The sequence below is a fragment of the Athene cunicularia genome, assembly GCF_003259725.1.
Source record: "Athene cunicularia isolate RWA chromosome Z unlocalized genomic scaffold, athCun1 chrZ_part1, whole genome shotgun sequence".
Lineage (NCBI taxonomy): Eukaryota > Metazoa > Chordata > Aves > Strigiformes > Strigidae > Athene > Athene cunicularia.
Genome location: NW_020799142.1, coordinates 26,924,864 through 26,944,761, shown reverse-complemented (window position 1 = coordinate 26,944,761; position 19,898 = coordinate 26,924,864). Strand labels below are relative to the sequence as shown.

General features: G+C 43.2%; 1 protein-coding gene across 1 annotated transcript in view; it reads right to left on the bottom strand.

Moving 5' to 3' along the window:
- The window catches only part of FAM219A (family with sequence similarity 219 member A), a 48,002-nt gene extending 34,185 nt beyond the window's left edge, over positions 1–13,817 (bottom strand). Inside the window, exons 1-2 of the mRNA XM_026865839.1 lie at positions 13,764–13,817; positions 11,312–11,411 (exon numbers count right to left, since the gene is read on the bottom strand). Of these exons, the coding sequence (XP_026721640.1) occupies positions 11,312–11,411; positions 13,764–13,817 (154 nt within the window). The remainder of the gene's footprint in view (positions 1–11,311; positions 11,412–13,763) is intronic.
- Positions 13,818–19,898: the final 6,081 nt, after the last annotated feature.

Below are 19,898 nucleotides of genomic sequence, written 5' to 3'. Positions count from 1 at the left end.
TTTAAATCTTAATTTTAAAAGTGGCCTCTATTGTGGACTCAAATACTCATGCCTGACAGCATCACTTTAAATATTAAATATGCTAGCCTTGTTCAACACATATTTTTAGCACAGTGTCATTTAATGACAAACACAGTTTCTCAGATGAACTTATACAAAGTACAACTGTCTCACTTGTACTATTCATCTCTTCTCTCAAGTTCCTAGTGCTACAACCAGTATTTAAAATAAATCATAGCAAATCTTTCTTTTTTGAAAATCTGCTCTTACTTTTGGGCCAGGTAGTGATGGAGGCAGAGAGGGGCTGTTTTCTGGCAAGGAGTGGCAATGGTGCTCCACTGCAGTGAAGGGGCTGTCAGCCGCCTGAAGTTCTGAAATACCTGGTGTGATTAAACTTCATCACCAACTCACAGTTTACTCATGGCAGAAAGCACTTTTAAGCTCAAGAGTTTCAGGCTATCACGCTAGACAGAAGAACTGCATCATTCCTCCAAAAGACACCAACACCTACTGCCTTGATTGTGCCAGTTTCATGGCACTGAGAAAAAGAGAGGGTATAGAGGGTGTTTGGAATAAGTGGGGATTGTCTTGCATTTAGTGGAAGGTAATAAAAAAAAATCAAACTTATAGCAAGCATAACATGATGGGTTTGGGTTTATGGTAGAATTGCCTTAAAACCCTGTAGAGGATTTATTTTATTGTGCTACAAACAGTGGTACTTTGCAAGACACAGAGTTGAAACAGTTCCCCATTCACAAAGGCTTAGATTGAATCAGCAACAAAGAAAAAAAAAAGGCACAGGGTTAAGAAAAGGGAAAAAGATTTGAGCAGAACTCACAGGAGAAAGAGACATGAAGAGTAAGGCAGGAGTCAGTGAGAGGCAATGGTTCAGCTGTGCAGTCTTAAGAAGTGAGGATGGATGATTTCACTGATATGGGAAGTGGGAGGAAGCCTGGGAGAGGAGCAGTTTGCAAAGCAAAGTGGAGAGAACAGGAGTCTACTACTTGTACTGCACTGTGGCTGGAGGCAGAGACAAATAGATTGCAATGATTACACAGGAGAAGCTGGAGATAATTCTTTGAGCAAACACATGAAGACTTGGATCTGTCTGCCAAGAACATACTGTAACTGGACCCGGAGAAAAGACGTAAATGTTGTCTATGGGGCTTGATTTTTCTACAGGTTGATTTGGAAAGAGGGTTTGGGGGATGCTCAAATGTTTTTAAATTTGATGAACAATTCCTGTTTTTTCTTCTGGAAGAAATTTCAAAAGGGGACTACAGCTATTTTACACAGTACCAGAATGCGACGTCTCATTTCTATGAATGATGCAATAAATGCATTCCCTCAGTACAAGCCATTCAGCCGTGACTCATGCAGTAAATAAAGCTTTTTTGAATGATAGCTGTGTTTAACAACTGGAGAAATGGGATCAGACTGTCCAATTACTGCTGTGACATTACACTTTCTTAAATAAAATCTTATCTTGGTAAATCTTGGTTCAAGGCCAGGTTGGACGGGGCTTTGAGCAACCTGGTCTAGTGGAAGGTGTCCCCGCCCATGGCAGGGGGGTTGGAACTAGGTGATCTTTAAGGTCCCTCCCAACCCAAACCATTCTGTGATTCTGTGAAATATGTGGCATCTATAAAAACAGCTTTACTTTCCTTCAGTGTGACCTGCTTTATAGAGAATGACTGCCAAGCAGAACAAGAAAAGAACTGTGCCAAAAGCTTGAGGTTTTAAAGAAAAGGAGAGGTGCCAGAAGGCTTTCTGCACTCAGGAGAGCAGAAAGGCTGTGACTGGTACAGGCTGTAGTCTTTCCTGGAGAGGCCACTGCCTTGTTACTGCCAGGGTGAAGCAACTGTTAGGGAACAGGGAAAGCTCCCTCTTAGCCCCAGCCAGGACTTGCAAGATCCAGAAGCCTCTCTGCACAACTAGTCCTGCCATCTTCACTGCAACTTAATTCCTGTTCCAAAAACTTCTCCATAAAGCAAGTGGTGTTGGTTGGTCTAAGAGGCTGGTGGTATCTATGACCCCAAGCTGAGATGGTAATAGCTGAAGCTGCAGCAGAGTTGCTTCTATCAGTTTGTGAACCCAAGCAACAGCCTCTTTTGCCTATGCCCAGCATAGGCCCATATTGCTCCATGATCTGTTTCAATCAGCCCTCCCTCCATGAAGAATCACAGAAGAAACCTCTGTTTCTTCCGTGCTGTCCTCTGCTTTTGGGAATTGCTCCTCCCCAGACCTCTGGATTAAAACTGATGGACACAATGAAGTCTGACTGTTGCTAACTGGGCAAAAATTGCACTCAGTTTGTTGCTGCTACTTCTATCCTACCTCTTTTCCACCACTTCATGTGGTATATCTCCCTAACTGCCCCATTAAAAGCTTGGCCACACAGGTGGTGCTTTAATTGCATCACTTGCTGGGCCTGGCACACTGGGGCTCTGTTGTGCACAGCTGGGTGTAGTGCTGTCTGCTATACTTGAAGCCAAGACAGTCCTGGGTTCAGAGGAGAGGGCTCCTTGGATGTTTCTCTGTTCATGCTCAGCTGAGGTCTGCATCCAAGACCACCATGGCACCCTCACCTCACAAGCACCCTGCTACTGACAGGACACATGATATTCATGACATCCTCATCTGTTCTGCTCTCTGGCTGGTGAACACCAAGGTTTATGTGTTTTTCTGAGCTGTGAGTCTCCAAAGGATCATTTCAGATCTCAGAGGAGCAACACAAAGTTTTCAGGGTTCTGTGAGCATCCTCGGTGCATAAGGATAGCAACTGAACAACAAGAATTGCAGTGAGCTTCATATAACAGCACAAATCCCTTCCCTTTGAGAAGTGTCTGTTATTTCTCCTTAACAGAGCCTTATCTCCTGACAGAGCATTTTAGCCCCAACACTCAATAAGCAGACAGTAACCTTTCCTGGTTAAGAGCTGAGTGTGCAGCACAGAGAAGATAAAGGGGGAGCCCACATCACTGAATAGTCAGAATGAATTCAATTAACCATCAGGCACCGTTTAAGGCTCATCATTAATAAATCAGACATATTAAAAAAAAAAGAATCATCGAATACTGTCTGTGGATGCTGTGGTGTGTTCCGGAGCCATTTTACAATCATCACACTGGGCTTTACTTGCTTTCCTGAAGTGATATGCAGAAACTCATCTACCTATGCAGACATCAGAAAGAATTACAGAAATACAGTAACACCTAAGTCATTTAGAACTGGGGAAATGTTCCCCTGCAGTGGGCTAGAGGATCAGGTGGAACCTACGTTTAAGAACACAGGGCTCTGAGAAGCCAGAAAACAGTACCACAGCCCCTTTCTGTGTTGATTTTGTCAAAGATGCCAAAACCTGAGCAGGCAGCCTTGTCAACATAGCTAGTCTTTTTAATGTCAGAAACAAGGTGTAAATCACCTTTGGGGACATCATTCTCTTTTAAACCAGTTCTCTATGTACTTCATAGAAAATGGTGACAAGAGTAATACATTCTGTGTAACAAGATCTCTGAACAGACCACCAGCCTATCACTGCTGTGGTGCTGCCTGCTGGGGTTAGGCTTTGATAGACCAGGTAGTTTGTATTCTCATCACTACTTATTTAATTCTTCCTCCCTTCTATCAGAGAATCTCAATAATATGCTTATTTTATTTTGCCTCACAACCTTCTGAGCTGCTTCTCATATTGGAGGTGACAGATTATGGTGGGTCAGAGCAAAGAAGAGAACCTGTAATTTGTAGTTCTGGTCTTCTGCCTCAGGCACAAAAACCCCATTCAGATTTCAGATGCTTAGGCCCATTGTCATTACCAAGTAAAATAATTTATGTAGAAGTAGCTCTTCAGGATTAGCTCTCTTTCCTAGACTATCTGACTTGTAGGTACTGTAAAAATTTTGAGTGGTTAAAGGATGGCTAGATAATGCCCAACAAAATGATTCAGCTACTTTACAGCCTCCTCCTTCACGACTTTTTATTTGAAGATGTATTAGCCAAGAGTGGTGTGTGCAACACAAGATGTGAGTGGGTGTGTGTCTATCGGCTTGTGAGGTGCGTGGGTACCTAGTAACTTCTCACAGGCGAGGTGCATGTATGATGGTGGAGGGCTGGGAAATGCAAGTAAAACCCCAGTGGGGTGGCATAACAAATCAAGCAAATTGCAGTGACAGACAGACTAGGCTCATTTGGTGAACATCATGCCACATCATGCTCATATTCATCTGCTCATACTTTGCTCCTGGGATTTGCTGACTAGTACCTCCCCTCCCTCTGTCTCACTCACTTACACACACCCCCTGCCCAGAGCTCTCTGCTGAACTCCAGTGAACTGCTCTGTTCCAGTTTCCCTTAATGGCTTTACTGTTTAACCAAGCCTGTGTCAGCTACAGTGTCTCACGCACCTCTTCCTTTCTGCCCCTTTGTTTTTCCTCTAACTAATCTGCAATAATATGTCTCTCACCACAGTTCTGCCCTCATCTTTGCTGCTCTGTCTGCAGACAGCCCTACTGCCCTTAATGTGATGTAGCAGTTCTCTCTCATCCCCCTGCAAAAAAAGCCTGGAGATATCCTACAGGAAGGATGCTACAATAAATCTGTGTATGCAGTTTCCCTTAAAAATGAAAGAGTAATAACACATGAAATAATGTTTAAATAAATTCCTCCCAAGCCCCAGGACACCTCCAGGTGGTAGGCTGCACTTCTATCTTCATGATGAAAATCAATAGCAGTGCTATATTGCTACTGTGCTTTGGCTTCCACATTACTCATCCCCCCCATACAAAGTACAGACTGTTCTAGGAAATGGGTGTTCCCAGGGGAGGAGAATAGCTTTGTGCACTTAAGGTAATGATGTCACTTGAGGTCGCCATGAAAACAGTTATGGATATGGAAATCTGCAGTTTTGTCAATAGAGCTGGAACCTGGGGACCTAGCTTAAGAATTACAACTTTTTTATAAGATGTTTCCCTAATTTACCTACAGAGCTTCTTTCCAGAAACAACAGCTGCTGTACCTAATTCGCATTAATTGCCTTGTTACAGAAGAGCTACTGGGAACAGTACAGTACTTGAGGTCCTGACAAAAGGATACATTAATGGAATTGATTTGTCCAGTCTACTGCAACCTCCCCTTATTATTCTGTTTTCTGTATGAAACACTTAGAAGTCACAAAGCTGTGAAGCAGACTGGGAAGAGACAACACACTAAAGGAGCCATGGATGCGGGCAGGTACCAAGCCATTCAGCCTACACAAGATGCTTGCTGACTGCTCTATTTGGGACTGCATCTCCCAGTGCCAGTTTTTCATCTTGACCTGTGGCAAGACAGTCCTGGAAGGGGATCTCTGAGCAAGGCACCCTTTTGAACAGCACTGGGATAGGATGCTCTGGCATAAGCTTTGTGGCTCTTCGATGGAGATGCTTTAAAACAAGCTCTGAATCCACATGCAGCCCTAGGAGAAGTGGTTAAATAACTATACAAATTGAAAGATCAGTCTCAGGAACCACATGGGGAGATAAAGGCAGCCTGTTCTTTACTGGGATTAGAGACCATCTGTAAAGTTTCAACCAGAAATGCACCAATTTTGTTCTGTTGAACCCTGAGGGCTTTGTAGTTCTCAGCTCACTGACTGATATACCCAGTACTATTCCTCCCTGATCATACAGCAATTCAATATCTGCTATGAACGCACAGCAGCAGGCTGGAAGGCAGGAGTTAACACCGCAGATGTGTCATCAGCCCCTGACCCCAAACGGATTATCTCCTCTCTTCACTTCAGTCTCCACCAAGATGGGGCCCAGTCATAAATTAGATCCTCAGTTTTGTCCAAGTCAAGTACACACCAGGGAACAACATGCTGTATATCCCTGTGACAGGGTTTCTGTTGCTGTTTTAGCCCTACCAGAGTTGCTTTCTTTAAGCGAACATCATTACGGTTAATTGTTTGAGTTTTTGAGAATGTTGTTTGTTAACAAGCAAGAATTGATACAATAGCACAAGTAAAATAATTCAGTGCTTGGAAGTGGACACACTAATTGGTGTCTCCATGCAGAATCTCCTTACCCAGCTAGAGATTTGGGAAGACAGAGATATAAACTCCTATGCTGTCACCAAGTAAAATCTCAGGATGTTTATACATCCTAAAATGGAGAGGTAGAACTGATACAGGAAGAAGCAGAAGCTGACAAGAAGCCTTGGTGGTCTCATCTGAGATCTCTCCTTGGAGGATTAGCACTATGGTTATTTGTCAGAGAATGGCTTTTTCTACTACGATTTCCTTCAGCTCCCCCTGAGCCATCTGCTTGGCTCAGGCCCCGCTGTGGCCATTCACTTGCTCTCATCTCCTTCTTGTCATACAGGAAGCCAAAAGGCCAGGCTGGGGTGACTCAAAAGGCTTTTATGCTCAACCTACCAATAGGTCCAGGCTCCTGGCAAGCAGAATTTCCTTCCCAGCAGTAGCTGGGCTGTGGTTGACCTGCTCTGAGAGATCTGCACTGTGTCTCCTAGAGAAAAAAAGTAACATCCTACAATGCAGCTGGCAGGAGGAAAGTGTTAGTATCCTATTAATGAAATAGCTCTGCTCTCTTAGCATTACAACAGCTTCCTGCCTCTTGAAGCAAGGAAAGTTTCTGGTTTGACTGGTGGATTATATGTGTGAACTACAGCATCTCTTTATGGGGTTGACTAGTATCAGCCACTGTGCTTTTGGTATTAAGATAAATAACAGCATAAGATCTAAGCTGGAAGGGGGAAAAAACAGAAAAGTAGCTAAGAAAGCAGGAGAATTATCTGCTACATTTGTAATTCAGGTAATTTTTTTTACGAGAAGCTTTGCAAAGAAAATCTAAAAAAGCGTAAGCACTTTTAAGCCTGCATCTGTATGAATTAGGCTTCCTCTTGGTCATATGTCAGGAGACTTCATCGGCATGTAACTCAGTCTTAAGGTGGGACCCAATCTGCCTAGCTTAGATACTAATTTTTCACATACTTTTAGGCACCTCCCTGAGCAATCTTCCAAAACCAGTGCTTTATTCTCTATTGAGTCCAAGGAGAGGAGGTGCTTACATCTAAGGCAACAGGTATCTCAAAGCAATGAAGGCTGCTATGAGTGTCTCTCTGTCCGCCCCTTTGCCTTATGTTCACCTGCAGACAGGGATGAGGGAGATTTACTGCCAAGCACCTGGTGTGGTGGATGTGCTGATAAAGATGCCACTGCCACAATCCCTCATCATCATTACAGCTTGTTCTGCAGCACTCCAACCAATTGCCATGTTGCCCATTCTGTTTTAACACAAACTGTAACGTCATTGACTGCCAGGTAAGACAGACAGACTGTCTGGATGGGGAGTTAAGTGCAGATAAGGGAAATTAAAAATGCAAAACAGAACAGATGGCGTAAGCTTCATTAAAATAATATCTTGTCTCCTGGGGATCCCATGAGGATCCGTTGCCTTCCAGTAGATACGATGCCCCTGAGATTTACACTTGGGGATTATTTTGTTCCTCCTTATCACAACTCTCTTCTGCTTTCAAACGGCTTGTGGTATGTGCTCCATCTGGATATGCCTCCTAATAAGGTTGTGCTGGAGACATGTCCTAAGCACTAATGTACACCCAGTGCTGTTGGGAGCCTCCTTATCAAGTGATTTGTAAGAAAGAAAGAAGCATGGCTGAGCCTTGTAATTCCTGACAGAAAGACAAGTGGCAGTGTTAGAGAAGTCAGAAATACATAATTAATATGGATATAATATCAATTTAGGGTTTAAGATTATGAACTACACAAACTGGGAGATACTATTTCCCCTTGGTGTGAGGTTCTCCTCTTTTTTTGATGTGGCCCCAGCAGCAAGCTAAATGTTTTACCGTTGCACTTATAAACCAAATGTAAACTTTAGGAAGTCACTAGAAACATAAGCCACCTGTGAAGTTTTTCTTGTATCTAACTGACCACCCAAGCAAACACGTGGCCAAATGTACTTATTCACAGTGGGAGAAACAACCAACGAAAAGACCATCCAAGCAGCAGGATAAGCCTATGCGCACTGCATGTAGCACAGCTCACTCTGTCACACTTCAATCACTGCGGCCTCTGAAAGCAAAAGTTGTATTCATGCTGTGTTGGTATCTAATTGAGCTTGCTGGAACCAAGCTTTTTAAATGAATCTGCACAGAGTGAAAAATTACATTTATCAACCTTCCATCAGAGCATCTGACATCTGAACAATTGATTCTGATTTAACAGTGAAAAATATACATATGAAAAACCTAGTCACTACCATGCCCAGCAATGGCTGTGCCAGTTAAGCTATTAAACATTTAACATTTTTGATTATATATATTAAATATTTAACATTTATATAAACCTTTGATTTGTCTAGTCTTAAAGAGATTAAAAAAACAATCCAAATCCTTACAAGTTTAAAGTGGAAGTGACAGAAAAATCTAGTTGGAAGAATGGGGGCTGGAGGCCAGAGCTGGGAGATGCGACCCATTAAACTGCTTGAAAATCATAAAGGCTGGCCAGATTTTAAGAGTAACAGCAGCAGGAGTTGATGTGGATTAAAGACATGATACACTGGCTACAGACAATACTGTCAATCTCATTTTGCCCCAGGTAACCTGGAGCTCATCTGGGTATAGCTAAGAGTAGAGAGGCAATCCAAATGCCACTAGTTATGTGTTCACCTAATTAAAGAGACATGCTGTTTCCACAGGCAGAGAGAGGTTGTTGATTGGACTTCTCTCTGGAGACAAAGCAGGAAGATGCTCATCAGCCTTGCAAGACAATTCCTCTTAAGCATGTGAGTTTCATTCACTTGTGGTCAGCACTGGGTATTCACTAGGGCAGGAGCACTAGCTGGAAAGGAAGTTCTGGCAATGGCACACCTCTACCTACTGAATTCAGACTCTTCCCATACATCCCTTTGACTCTTTACTGATGGATAGTGGCATTCAGCAGTGGCTACATGAAATAACATTTTCCCTGTGTTGAAAAGCAGAAGTTCTGGCAGAAAGACTAATCATTCTGTTCTACCTGATCCTTGGAAAAAAGCTGCTAAGCTCTGCAGAACTGTGACTATGGCACATTTTCATGTTTTAGTCCATTTTAATAGTCACCTTGCAATCAACTAATGTAATAGGCTTCCTCTTCCTCAGTCACCTCCAGTTGGTAAATTCAAGTTTACAGCTGATTGGGAGTTTCTCCTGTCATATTCTTCTCATTTCTATTATTCCTGTTTTCATGTTTTTTCTTGATGGCTTTCCTGAATCTTTGTTGTACTGATGTCTCCCAAATACGACTAAATTTGCTTTGCCAGCTCCCTCTTTTTGCATTAGTCATTAATGAACACATAAATGAAATGACTGTTGGAGAATCCCATTAGCAATGTCCTTTCCCCTTCAACACTACCTGATGCGTTTTAAGTTCCTGGGTTTCTCCATCTATTGGCTTTGCTTAAGTACTTAGTTATAAAACTGAGGTTTGTTACAGATTACCTCAAATTACCTTTCCATTTAAATTGCATGAATTGAACTAGCCATCCCTGAATCCAAATCTATTTCCATGATCAGATTTCCTATAACGTCCTCATGACTTACCAAAGCCAAGACTAAAATAGCACCATTTCCTGTCACGTTAGCAAATCTCTGGGGAATATTTTTATTGCCCAGAAATGCAAGAATATCTCACACTTACCAATAATAGTATCAATTGCTCTCCAACCTGATTCCTGATGTTAAATTATCCAAAACAACTACTGCAGTAGTAATTATCTCTCTAATAACATTACAGAACTCTCTTGGCAGTTAAAAAGGATCCTGGTGGCATATGGCATGCTGGCAGTGATAATCTTTTGCCAAACTGTTGAGTTGTGCTGTCACTAACACATACTGTTGCTCCCTGCATTTTCCTGAAAAGCAGCCATGGTCTTGCAGTATTCACAACTGCTATTGCAGGACAGATCTACTGTCCCAATGCACCTATTCATATCCCATATCAGTATCTCAAGGCCCTGCACTTTGCTGTATGATCTTGCTGTGTTTACATAACCAACTTTCTCTCTTCTCCTCCCCAGTCACTCTTTCAGCGAGACCTTGCCTATTCAACTACTCTATTTTCCTTTACCTATTATGGGTCTACTCTGTGACATTCTCTTCTGCACTGCTATGATCAGATTTGTCTGATTGTTCAATTTACCACATACTCAGGAAGAGCTCTGAGATTTCACAAGGGCTTCCCAGCCTTTTCCTGATGTTTTCTTAAGGCTCCTCTCATAAATGAGGCCAGCACTAGTATCTGCAGTAGTATTGCATGTCCTTGGGTAAAACCTATCTACTGAGAACGTCTCTTCATAATCATACACCAATGCCCAAACTTTCCTAAATCTTCTTCAGACCTTACCTGTCTGCTTACCTTCCCTATTACTCATTCAGTAGGGGACAGAGCTATATTCCACTGAACATGTGGGCACCCAGTTCTTTCATAGCCTTTCCCACCATGGCATTGTCACCCTCGATCAGCTCCAGCAGCATCCTCTCAATGTCATTTTTTCTGATGTGAAGGACAACCAGGGACTGCTTCCTGCTCGTACTGGGAAATTTTCCAGACCTAGATTCCCATTTTTTATCCATGTTATGAGCAAAAAGCACACTGTTCCTTTGACTTGTCCTTCATCAGGTTCTTGAGGCTGTGTGGCATACCAGTGGCTCAGGTTCTGGAGGCAGCACAGCCATCTGTGGATTGCTGTCTTCTTATAAGAATCAGGCTTGTGAGGAAGCAGTGTATTGTACTAACTGGATGATTCTGCTTCCAGAACTTAAAAAATATTGCTCAGAAATAGCATGAGCATTTGTATGTGAATTTGTATGTGAATTTACAGACTTACAAGCCCTCCATCTCACAGTAACACAGCTCTATCTTTTCCTGGTAGTGGTTCAAGTCTCTAATCCTTTCCCTTCTGTTTGAAGTTATTCTGTCTTCTCTTCTTTTTACAGTTCCTCGTATTTTCTTCATTCTTTATCTGGCCAAAACTCAATTTTAGCTTGATAAAAATCTGTAGGCTTAAAAAACTATGCCTTCCTTTCAAAGCATAGCTTCCTTTCTCTATCACAGCCCAAGATACAGGGTCCTTACGTGTTTGTAGGTCAGTTCATTCAGCAGCAGAACACAATGACAAAACTACTCTGTGAGTTATTTGAGCTGAGCTGGCATTCTCAGCCAGATGCATGAAGATCTGCATACAACCCCATGAGCACTTCACTGCATTTCAGACCTTGGATTCAGACTTTCCACTCTCCAACAGCAACAACTCACCTAATTTCACCTGAAGTGGGGACGGCTTATAGTTCATGGCTACAGTCTCTCCCTCTCTTGTATCACAATCTCTGTCCGAAATAGATGCAGCTGTTGGATCCTGTTAAGAAATAAAAGGAAACAAAGCAGAATGGTTTAGCTAGAAGTTATGCAGTCTCTTCTCTAAGTGGCTATTAGGCGAGTCCATTCCCACCCGCACTGAGAGAGCAGAGAACATGATGGTGTTTTGAATGGCTGAATCCCAGGGCAAAACACAGAACTTAGAAAGCACATTTAGTCTGCTAAAAGTCCCTCTGAAAACACCAGATTTCAACATCAGACTTATGTGATGGATGATACTGGGAATATAATGTGAATGGTGGGTCATCAACTCAAATCCAGCCTGGGTTGGCACTAGTCCCAAACCATTTTCATACGATGACTCTTTGGGGTGTTGTATGAAACGCATTTACAGTTTCAGATGAATGCCAAGTGGACCAGTCAGCCTCATGATTAAAACTAAAAAGCTTGTGACCAGCTCTGTGTGAAAGTCCAGCTCAGAAGGAACAAGGACTGAATGAATAGGAGAATTCAATCTGGAGTCCCTCTTGGGACAGCAATGAAGAAGCCTGTACTTCCGATACTGAACCTATTTTGTGGCTAACTGGAAAGATTTAATTTCAGCATCTGTCAGCACAGCACCTTTCACTGTCACTAAAATCCCCCTGAAAAACAAAGCTCCCCAAACATAGAGTTCGCTCCATCACGCCCACTTGCAGACAGCCTAATCCAGGTAATGTTGTACCCTATGGTACAGTGCATCAAAGGATTTAGAGAGAGAGACAAACTACCAATTCAGGCAGTTCCACCACTGCTAAAAATATTTAAAGTCCTTTCACAGCAAACTTCAAACCTGCTGGAAATATCTCTACTTAGCACCACAGTGAAAATTAAAACTGGTTTTCAAACATGTTCACTTGTTCCCACCTACAAGCTAGACATTAAATTGAACATGCCTATACATATATCTATATGTGTATGCAAATTTGGATTTATGATAGGTAGAGCTGCACAGGGAAACACCCAACATTAGGTCCAATATCTGAAGAAACCATCATTTTGTAACAAATGGAACAAAGCAACAGAAACTAAATACTAGAAAATACCATTCCAAACTGGCGAACTGATAATGTTCATCTCCTGTTTTCTAGTGTTTGTATTTTGAACGCAATTTCTTATAAAAATGCAACTCACCATTTGGCACTGACACCTGTATGCAAGGCAGAGTCACTGTGCTTCAAAGCAAGGTATCATTGCTCTTTGCTCTCAATAAAAATTTCACTTGGTGAGTCACTGTCCTTTCTTCCCCAGTGCCTGCCTTCTCTCTGCAGTGCACATTAGCTCTTTTTAATACACTGTGCTTATGAGATAAAATGTGATTCTTGAATTAGGCTCTATCTTCACAGAAACTGGTCAAAAAACATATGCAGGGTTACAGTGTTTTATCAAAATTCTGCTCCTTGCACTATCCAGTAGACTTTGACAACACTTAAAATGGATCATGCTAACAAGACCTTGCGTTCAATGACATTAAACAGATAATGCTGCACTATATGCAATTTCTTCTGCTTTCCTCTAATGCAGTCACTGCTGTACCTTTCCTCTAATGCAGCAGTGTAATGACTGGTTAAAAAGTTTCACGCAGGTTGAAAACAAAAAGACAGTCTCCATGAGAACATAGTTAGGCATAAATGATGAATCACATGCATTTTAGGTTAAAAATCCTACTTTAATAACTATACTAAATGACAAAATACAGCAGTTCAATGGCAAAAATATAGCAATTGAAATTAAATGAAGCTAAAAGTGAAATGGTACGCAGAAGAAAAACAATCCCCTCTTTATAAATTAAAATGATGAGCTGTAGCTAGCTACTGTCATACAAGGAAGAGATCTCAGATGACAGGTTCCATCAAACAATCAGCTGGATAGACCAGGACTCTTCAGCCAATGAGAGACAGACAACTGGCAGGGCTCTGGGAGAAGTCTAAATCATCCTGAGTAGGGTGAGAAGGTGAATAGGGATCATCTAGCCCTTGCTTTCTACAAGCATGAGAAATCAAGTGGCAGTATGCAGTAGCTGGAAACCAACTTTGTACTTCTCCACACAGCAGTTAATGTGCTGCTGTCGATGCTAAAAGGGTCTCAGGAAAGGGTGAGAAAAATGAATGGAAGGAATATCTGTCCAATACAACCCCTAGGCGCAGACTGCCGGGAGGAGGGAACCAGGGAGGCATCGCCACGGGCTCACCCTGTTCTTGTCCTGCTGGAGACATGACACAGGGGTAGGTGAGACCTTTAATCTGACTTGAAATAACACCCTTATTTTCTGTGTCAGAACCTATTCTATGATCTCAACTGAAGACCAGCTCTTGCAGCATCCTTGTAACATGGGATCGGTCTCAAAACACACCCTGATGAAGGGGCACAGAGGGACCACAAACACCAGCAGAGTCTGGGTGACCATCTCTGTGTGCACAGGCCAGGGCCAATCCCTCCAGAGAGCAAAATGGATCCAAAAGGAAACTGAGCTGGGTCAGAGACAGTGTCACCCATGCCACAGGGTATAAAGATACCCAGGAGTGCTGAGCTACTGGCATATGTCCCACCTATCACTTCATATATGTTCTACAACAAAGCACAGGGCTCCACAGTAACAACCTTGGCTGCAAGAACAACGGCATTCCCACGGCAGCTTGGCTGGAGCTGCCTCTTTGCACGAACACACTCTGCCTCTGTGCATACTGAATGGGTGCATTGCTCTCTCCATAGCTCATCCACCCTGAGAAACGCTTACTTGACTAATTAGCCTTTTGCTTGTAAATGCCTATGAGCACTCTGAGACTCACCATGGGCTTTTGCTATTGGAACTCACTTGGCAATTTTGTGCTTTTTTACATGACTCTCTAAACCGATGCATTCAGCTCCGACCCCGACATCAAAATCTCAGCTACACGGTGTGACCAGTCCCAGACCAGATGATGTCCTTTCTCTCTGCTCGCTGCAGGGAACACAACATTCACAATCAAAAGGCAAGTGTCGAGATGTGGCTGTAGGGGCTATAAATGGCTATGGGAATTTAATGCACTTAAGGAATTTTTTGTTCCTGAGGCCTCCTTATGTCTTCATTCCTAGGGAAAAGATACATTCAATCAGGCCACTGCACAAATGTTTGGCTGGGGCCAGAGTTTAATCAAAGTTTTCTCCCCACATACTCACAGCTTAATTGGGCATGCACAGCCATGGTATTCAAACAGTGAGATGGTTCCTTACTAGTTTGACTTTTTTCTATAAGTTTGACACAATGGACACTGAAAACTGCCCTCCTGTTGGGTACAGCCGTGTCCTATAATGTGTGTAACATGTGCCATTTCTGAACATCAGAAATTAGTTCCAGTGAACCTTCATGAAGCAGGAGTGCTGTGAATTCTTGGTATGCAGGGGCACAGAGAGAAGCTGAAACCACTTTAAACAGAAATCAGAGGTTTAAGGAAGATGGCACACTCAGCAGGGTTTTTATCCTTTCTCTTTTTAAAAAATCCCTCCTTTCCTTTCTGCAGTACTTAGCAAGAAACACATCTGCCATAATGCACCAGGTCAATAGCCTTTTTACTCTTACTGTCTACCTCTCCCAGTAACCCACACTGACTACAGGGGGGGAAATAACCCCAAACAGACAGCAAACTGTGCAGTTATATCCTGAGCAACGGAGTTCGGTGCTGGGTACACCCTTGCAGCACCTTGGAAAATGCAGCTTCCTTCGCCTTCCTTAACAGTCAACACTTCTGACACCTTGCAAGCTTAACAAGCCTTTGCTTTCCACCCTGCAAACTGGGACCCCAGTGCGCATCAGAGGGAATGAGCACACAGAGTTTCTGTGACCTTCATCTGCTGCGTAAAAACACAGCTGGAAATTGAGATGTCTCTATCTGTCCACCCTTCCCAATCCTAAAAATCAGTCACTTTTACAGCCCTAAGAAAATGTTCTCCACTTCGTTGTGTGTGGGAAGTTCTATGATCATTAAAGCAGCTCTGCCTTTTGATTAAAGCAGAGGGGCATGACTGCCATTACCCTCTAATCTCAAGGAAAGATCCAATATACAGGGCTTTACCCACTGCTTCTCTCCACAGTTCAGAGGCTTTGGTCTGATCATCATCAGCTTAATCAGTGTGAGCTGACTGCTCAGGAGTATCAACCAGGTACCTTGGTCTCCCTCCAGTAGCCACCAAGGATGTGCTTGCTGTCTTCTGTCCAACTTAAAGATGTGGGAAGTCTCAGTGCCAACATGTGTATGACAGCCTACAGGGGGTGCTTGCAGCTCTGCAGGCTCCTGCTTTCTGAAGCTGCCCATGTGGATCACATGCTGCAAACAAATGCTAACAAGAAAGGACAAGCCCAAGTGTTTTGCTTCTTTTCCACATCAAATACTGAGTCTGGAAAATTTGACAGATGTTCTGTGCATGAGAGACTGACTTAGTGAGCAGAAAAACAAGTGAGAAACCACATGCATCCCAAATACAGGGGACACATTCGGGTCACTGAGAAGTTTCTATCATTCCCATGTTGTCATGCCAGACTCTCAGACTAGAATATTGCTCCTGCTAATAAGTAGATATTTATGCCTTCAGTCTCTCTGCCCTGGGAACAGAAAATCCTATGCCTTTTCCAGATCCACTCTGCCTCAAGCTGTACTGTACTAGGTTATCCTGAGGCAGCAGGCTTTTGGGGAGGGGACGCTGATGTGCACAGGTGGGTATGTAAAAGCACGATCTCAGTGTTCTGGACAACAGACCACTGCAGCCTCTATACATCACTACAATATAGACATGAAATATCTATGAACATAAAGTGCTTAAAAAAATGACTGGGAACAAAACCACTGTGAGAGATGACTTGTAAAAACAGGTCCTGAAAGAAACAGGCCTGTGAGAAACAAAGACAGAAAAACAGCGTGAGGAAGAGATAAACGATAGTGGGGGGAGTGGAGGCCCTCCATGCTAATGAATGTCTTAAACACCCACAAATAATGAAATACAGTCACAGGGTGGATTGTGTGGAGGCTGAAGCTGGTAAGGCTGCCTGGACAGCACAGGGTGGGCTGGAGGAGGGAGCCCTGGGGAGACAGGAGGGCTCTGCTCTGGTGCACTTCGTCAAGTTTCAAGGACCATCTGTCCAGTGAATGATACTAAAGTTAACACCCCTGAACATGCTAACAAAGATCAACAAGATCATGCTAATGACATCATCCCATGAAGCACCTTACCCCTCCCCATACACGGGATACACAGGTATGTGAGTTGACCTGGGGGATAGACTCAAGGAAAATGTGTATAAATTGAGGGGGGTCAAGGAGGGGGAATTCAGAGCGTGAAGTGAGGAAGACAGATGCTTCCTTGAACCCTCACTGGTGGGATCAACACAGGAACCTGGACTGGTGATCTCTATTTCTCTATTCTCTCTGTCTTCATATTTTCTTTTTTCCCCTTTTCCTTCACTACCATTAAGTAACACAAGGCATACTGTATTGCTTGCCATAACTCGTTATATACTTAGTCAATTATTGTATATCCAATTAGCACATTGTGGGAAGTTAATAAATGTCTGGACTTTGAGACTTGTCTCACCACTGTCCACTCTGTTGGGGATTTACAATTCTAAGTCACTTCTCTCTTGTCTGAGCAGGACATGACATTAAAATCGGTGTAGTCAGCAGGATCCCCTTCGGTGTTGTAGAGTCCTAAGAGATACTGATTCTCTATTCGATAAACTTGGACAGGGAGCAGCGGGAAGTGTCCCCTCAGCTATATGCCGGGATAGGGTTGTAGGGACACCGATTCTCTATCCGATGAACTCAGACAGGGAGAACTGGGAAGTGACCTCTCAGCTCTAAACCAGGAGAGCAGTGACAAGCCATGACTGGCCGGGAAATGTCAGTGCTTGATTGCTCCTCTATTTTTGAGAAACTGAAGGAGTATAAGGCTTGTCTTCCTCCTCCAGTAATAGTCTGGGCCCATGATAACTAGCATAATCCAGAGTAAGTGGCAAGCCTTATCACCGTCCTTGTGAAGGAACAAAGGTTGAGCCCAGGCAGAGGAAAATCTATAGTGTGTGCTGTATAAGGGGCAGCACTGACAGCAGCACAAAAAGATAAAACACTTGAACAGGCAAACAGAAGGGGAAGTAATCAAATCCTTGCAAGATCTGGTAAAAACTCTCAAGGATCAATTGGCCAAGGAACATAATGTTACTGACAAAAAAAGCTAAATTCTTGCAGAACCAAACTGAAATTTTGCAAAGTCTATCAGCTGCTGGGCATAACACCACTCAGTAACTCCAACATGGCTCTGCAGGATGCCCTGGACTGAGAAAAAAATTTTACGGTCAGAATTAAAGGAGAATGAACAATAAACCTGCAACCGGACAGATCTCAGCTCTGTTCCAGATAGTGAACCGGGATTTATGAGTCTGGCAAAATTGGCAGCTAGACTCTTGTAGCCAACAGGAGTTAGAGCTTTACTCCCAAAACAAGGGGGTGAATTTAAGACCATTAATTAAAACAGAGACCACCGATGACCAGGATAGAGGAGCTTTTCAGATCACCATTTGAACAATACCATATCCAGCGACTGAACTTGCAAAACTTCAGGAGAAATATACTAGACAAGCTCAGGAAACTCAGACTGAATATGTGTGAAGGGTATCCTTGACTGGTGGTGACTGAATCTTGTTACCAGAAGATGAGGCCCAGGGGTACTGGGGCCAGGGCTTTTCTTAATTACTGATGACCAGAGAGAGCTGTCTATTGGGCTGGGGACCTGGACCCCTTGGAAAGGGGGGATCCAGTATGTATTGAGACCCCAACCGTAAGTCATTTGACTGCAACTCTGCAGAAGGCAGCTTGTCTCCAATTAATGCATGACAGCCATTTGGTTCTGCAGCAGCCTTCTCTGACGCTATTAGTTGTTAACCCTGATAGAATGACTCCCCTGATTCGGGGACCTGCCTGAGTCTTTGAAATTATATGCAGTACAGCTACAAGATCACTTGCAGGATGCACTAACCCCATGGGGAGGAAGACAGAATCAGCAGGGGGGAGATGTGACCTGGGAGGAGGTGGCCCAAGAGCTAATAAATTATGGGGAAACGGGTAAACCTAGACCAGGTTATGTAGAGTGGAACAGGAAAATCAATCTCCTCCCCCTCCGCAAGTCTTAGGGGTAAAGAGAAACCTATTGTGGTCTGAAGGAATTGAACAGGGGATTCCGCGAGATTTAATGAAAAGTATGTCTACTACAGCTTTAGAAAAAGCTCATTTGGGGGTGGAAAGGCAAAAGGAAGGTGCCCCTCTGAATTAAGCAGATCTCTGGAGACAGTAGGAGGGCAGAACCCTGACCTGACTAACTTGCCCCTCAAACACCTACTGCCTTTGAAAAGGACTTGATTGATCTGGGGGGGACTGGGGTTGATACTCCTGTATTTTTTGAAATTATGTCTCCAGGAAATGTTCTACTCTGCTCATTCTGAACTTGTAAATAGAACAATGACAGGGTCAGTTACTGATTTAAGATTTTTGCAGTCAAAAGAAGGAACCAGGAGATAAGGGAGTGAGCCACTCCAACTTTGCATAAACAATGCATGCCTTGCTATGACTATACCTTTGAAGAGGAACTAAAAAGCTGATGATCCTGCCCCAGTAGCTGCCCAAGGCTGGATGTGAGAAGCAAAGTAAAGGCAGCAGGGTGGGGGGCGGTGAGACCACGACCATCAACTCAATTCAAGACCAGAGACTTTCCCCCCTCCATGCCCATAAGGAGCATGCGTGCTAATTGACATAGCAAGCAAGGCTGATGGAATGGTAATTACAGACCAATGAATGTAAATTTAGATAGTTTTTTACTAATCATCTAACAAGATAAATAGGCTGTAGTTCCTCTGTGTAATGTGATAGCTTTGTGCAATTACCACATAGAACCCATCTGTGTGCAGACACGGAATAAACAAATACTTCTGCTCTATGTGTATATTGGATTTTTGCACACCAGGTAGTGAAACCTGTTTGAGGGACAGTTTTGGCGACCCAGATAGGACTGAGCTGACAGCCCTGCCTGGATCATCCTGCCATATCAACAGGGAGAGGCAGCCTGACTGGACTCTATCATGCACCGACCTGTTGATCAAGGACTCCATTGGCTCCTCTCCCATGGTCGGGTAGCAAGTGACACAATGGTGCAATGTCACTAAAAAGTTTATATTTAATATTTTTATAGTATGAGGAAGAGATGGGTGTAAGCTGAGAAGTGGCATCTGGTAAATTCTGTTTTGGTAAGAAATAGGGCACCACTACTTCCCAGGAGACATCCTTCTGCTCTCCTCTAGGATGCAACCTGAAAAATCGGAATAAATTTGGAGGGGATACCCTGATTAGAACTCAACTTAAGTGATATTGTGATCAGTGGTGGCCACAGTATTTTTTGGAGGATGATGAAAAATGATCTAAAAATGGATCTTCAAAATATAACACTGTATTGATACTACAAGCGCATACCC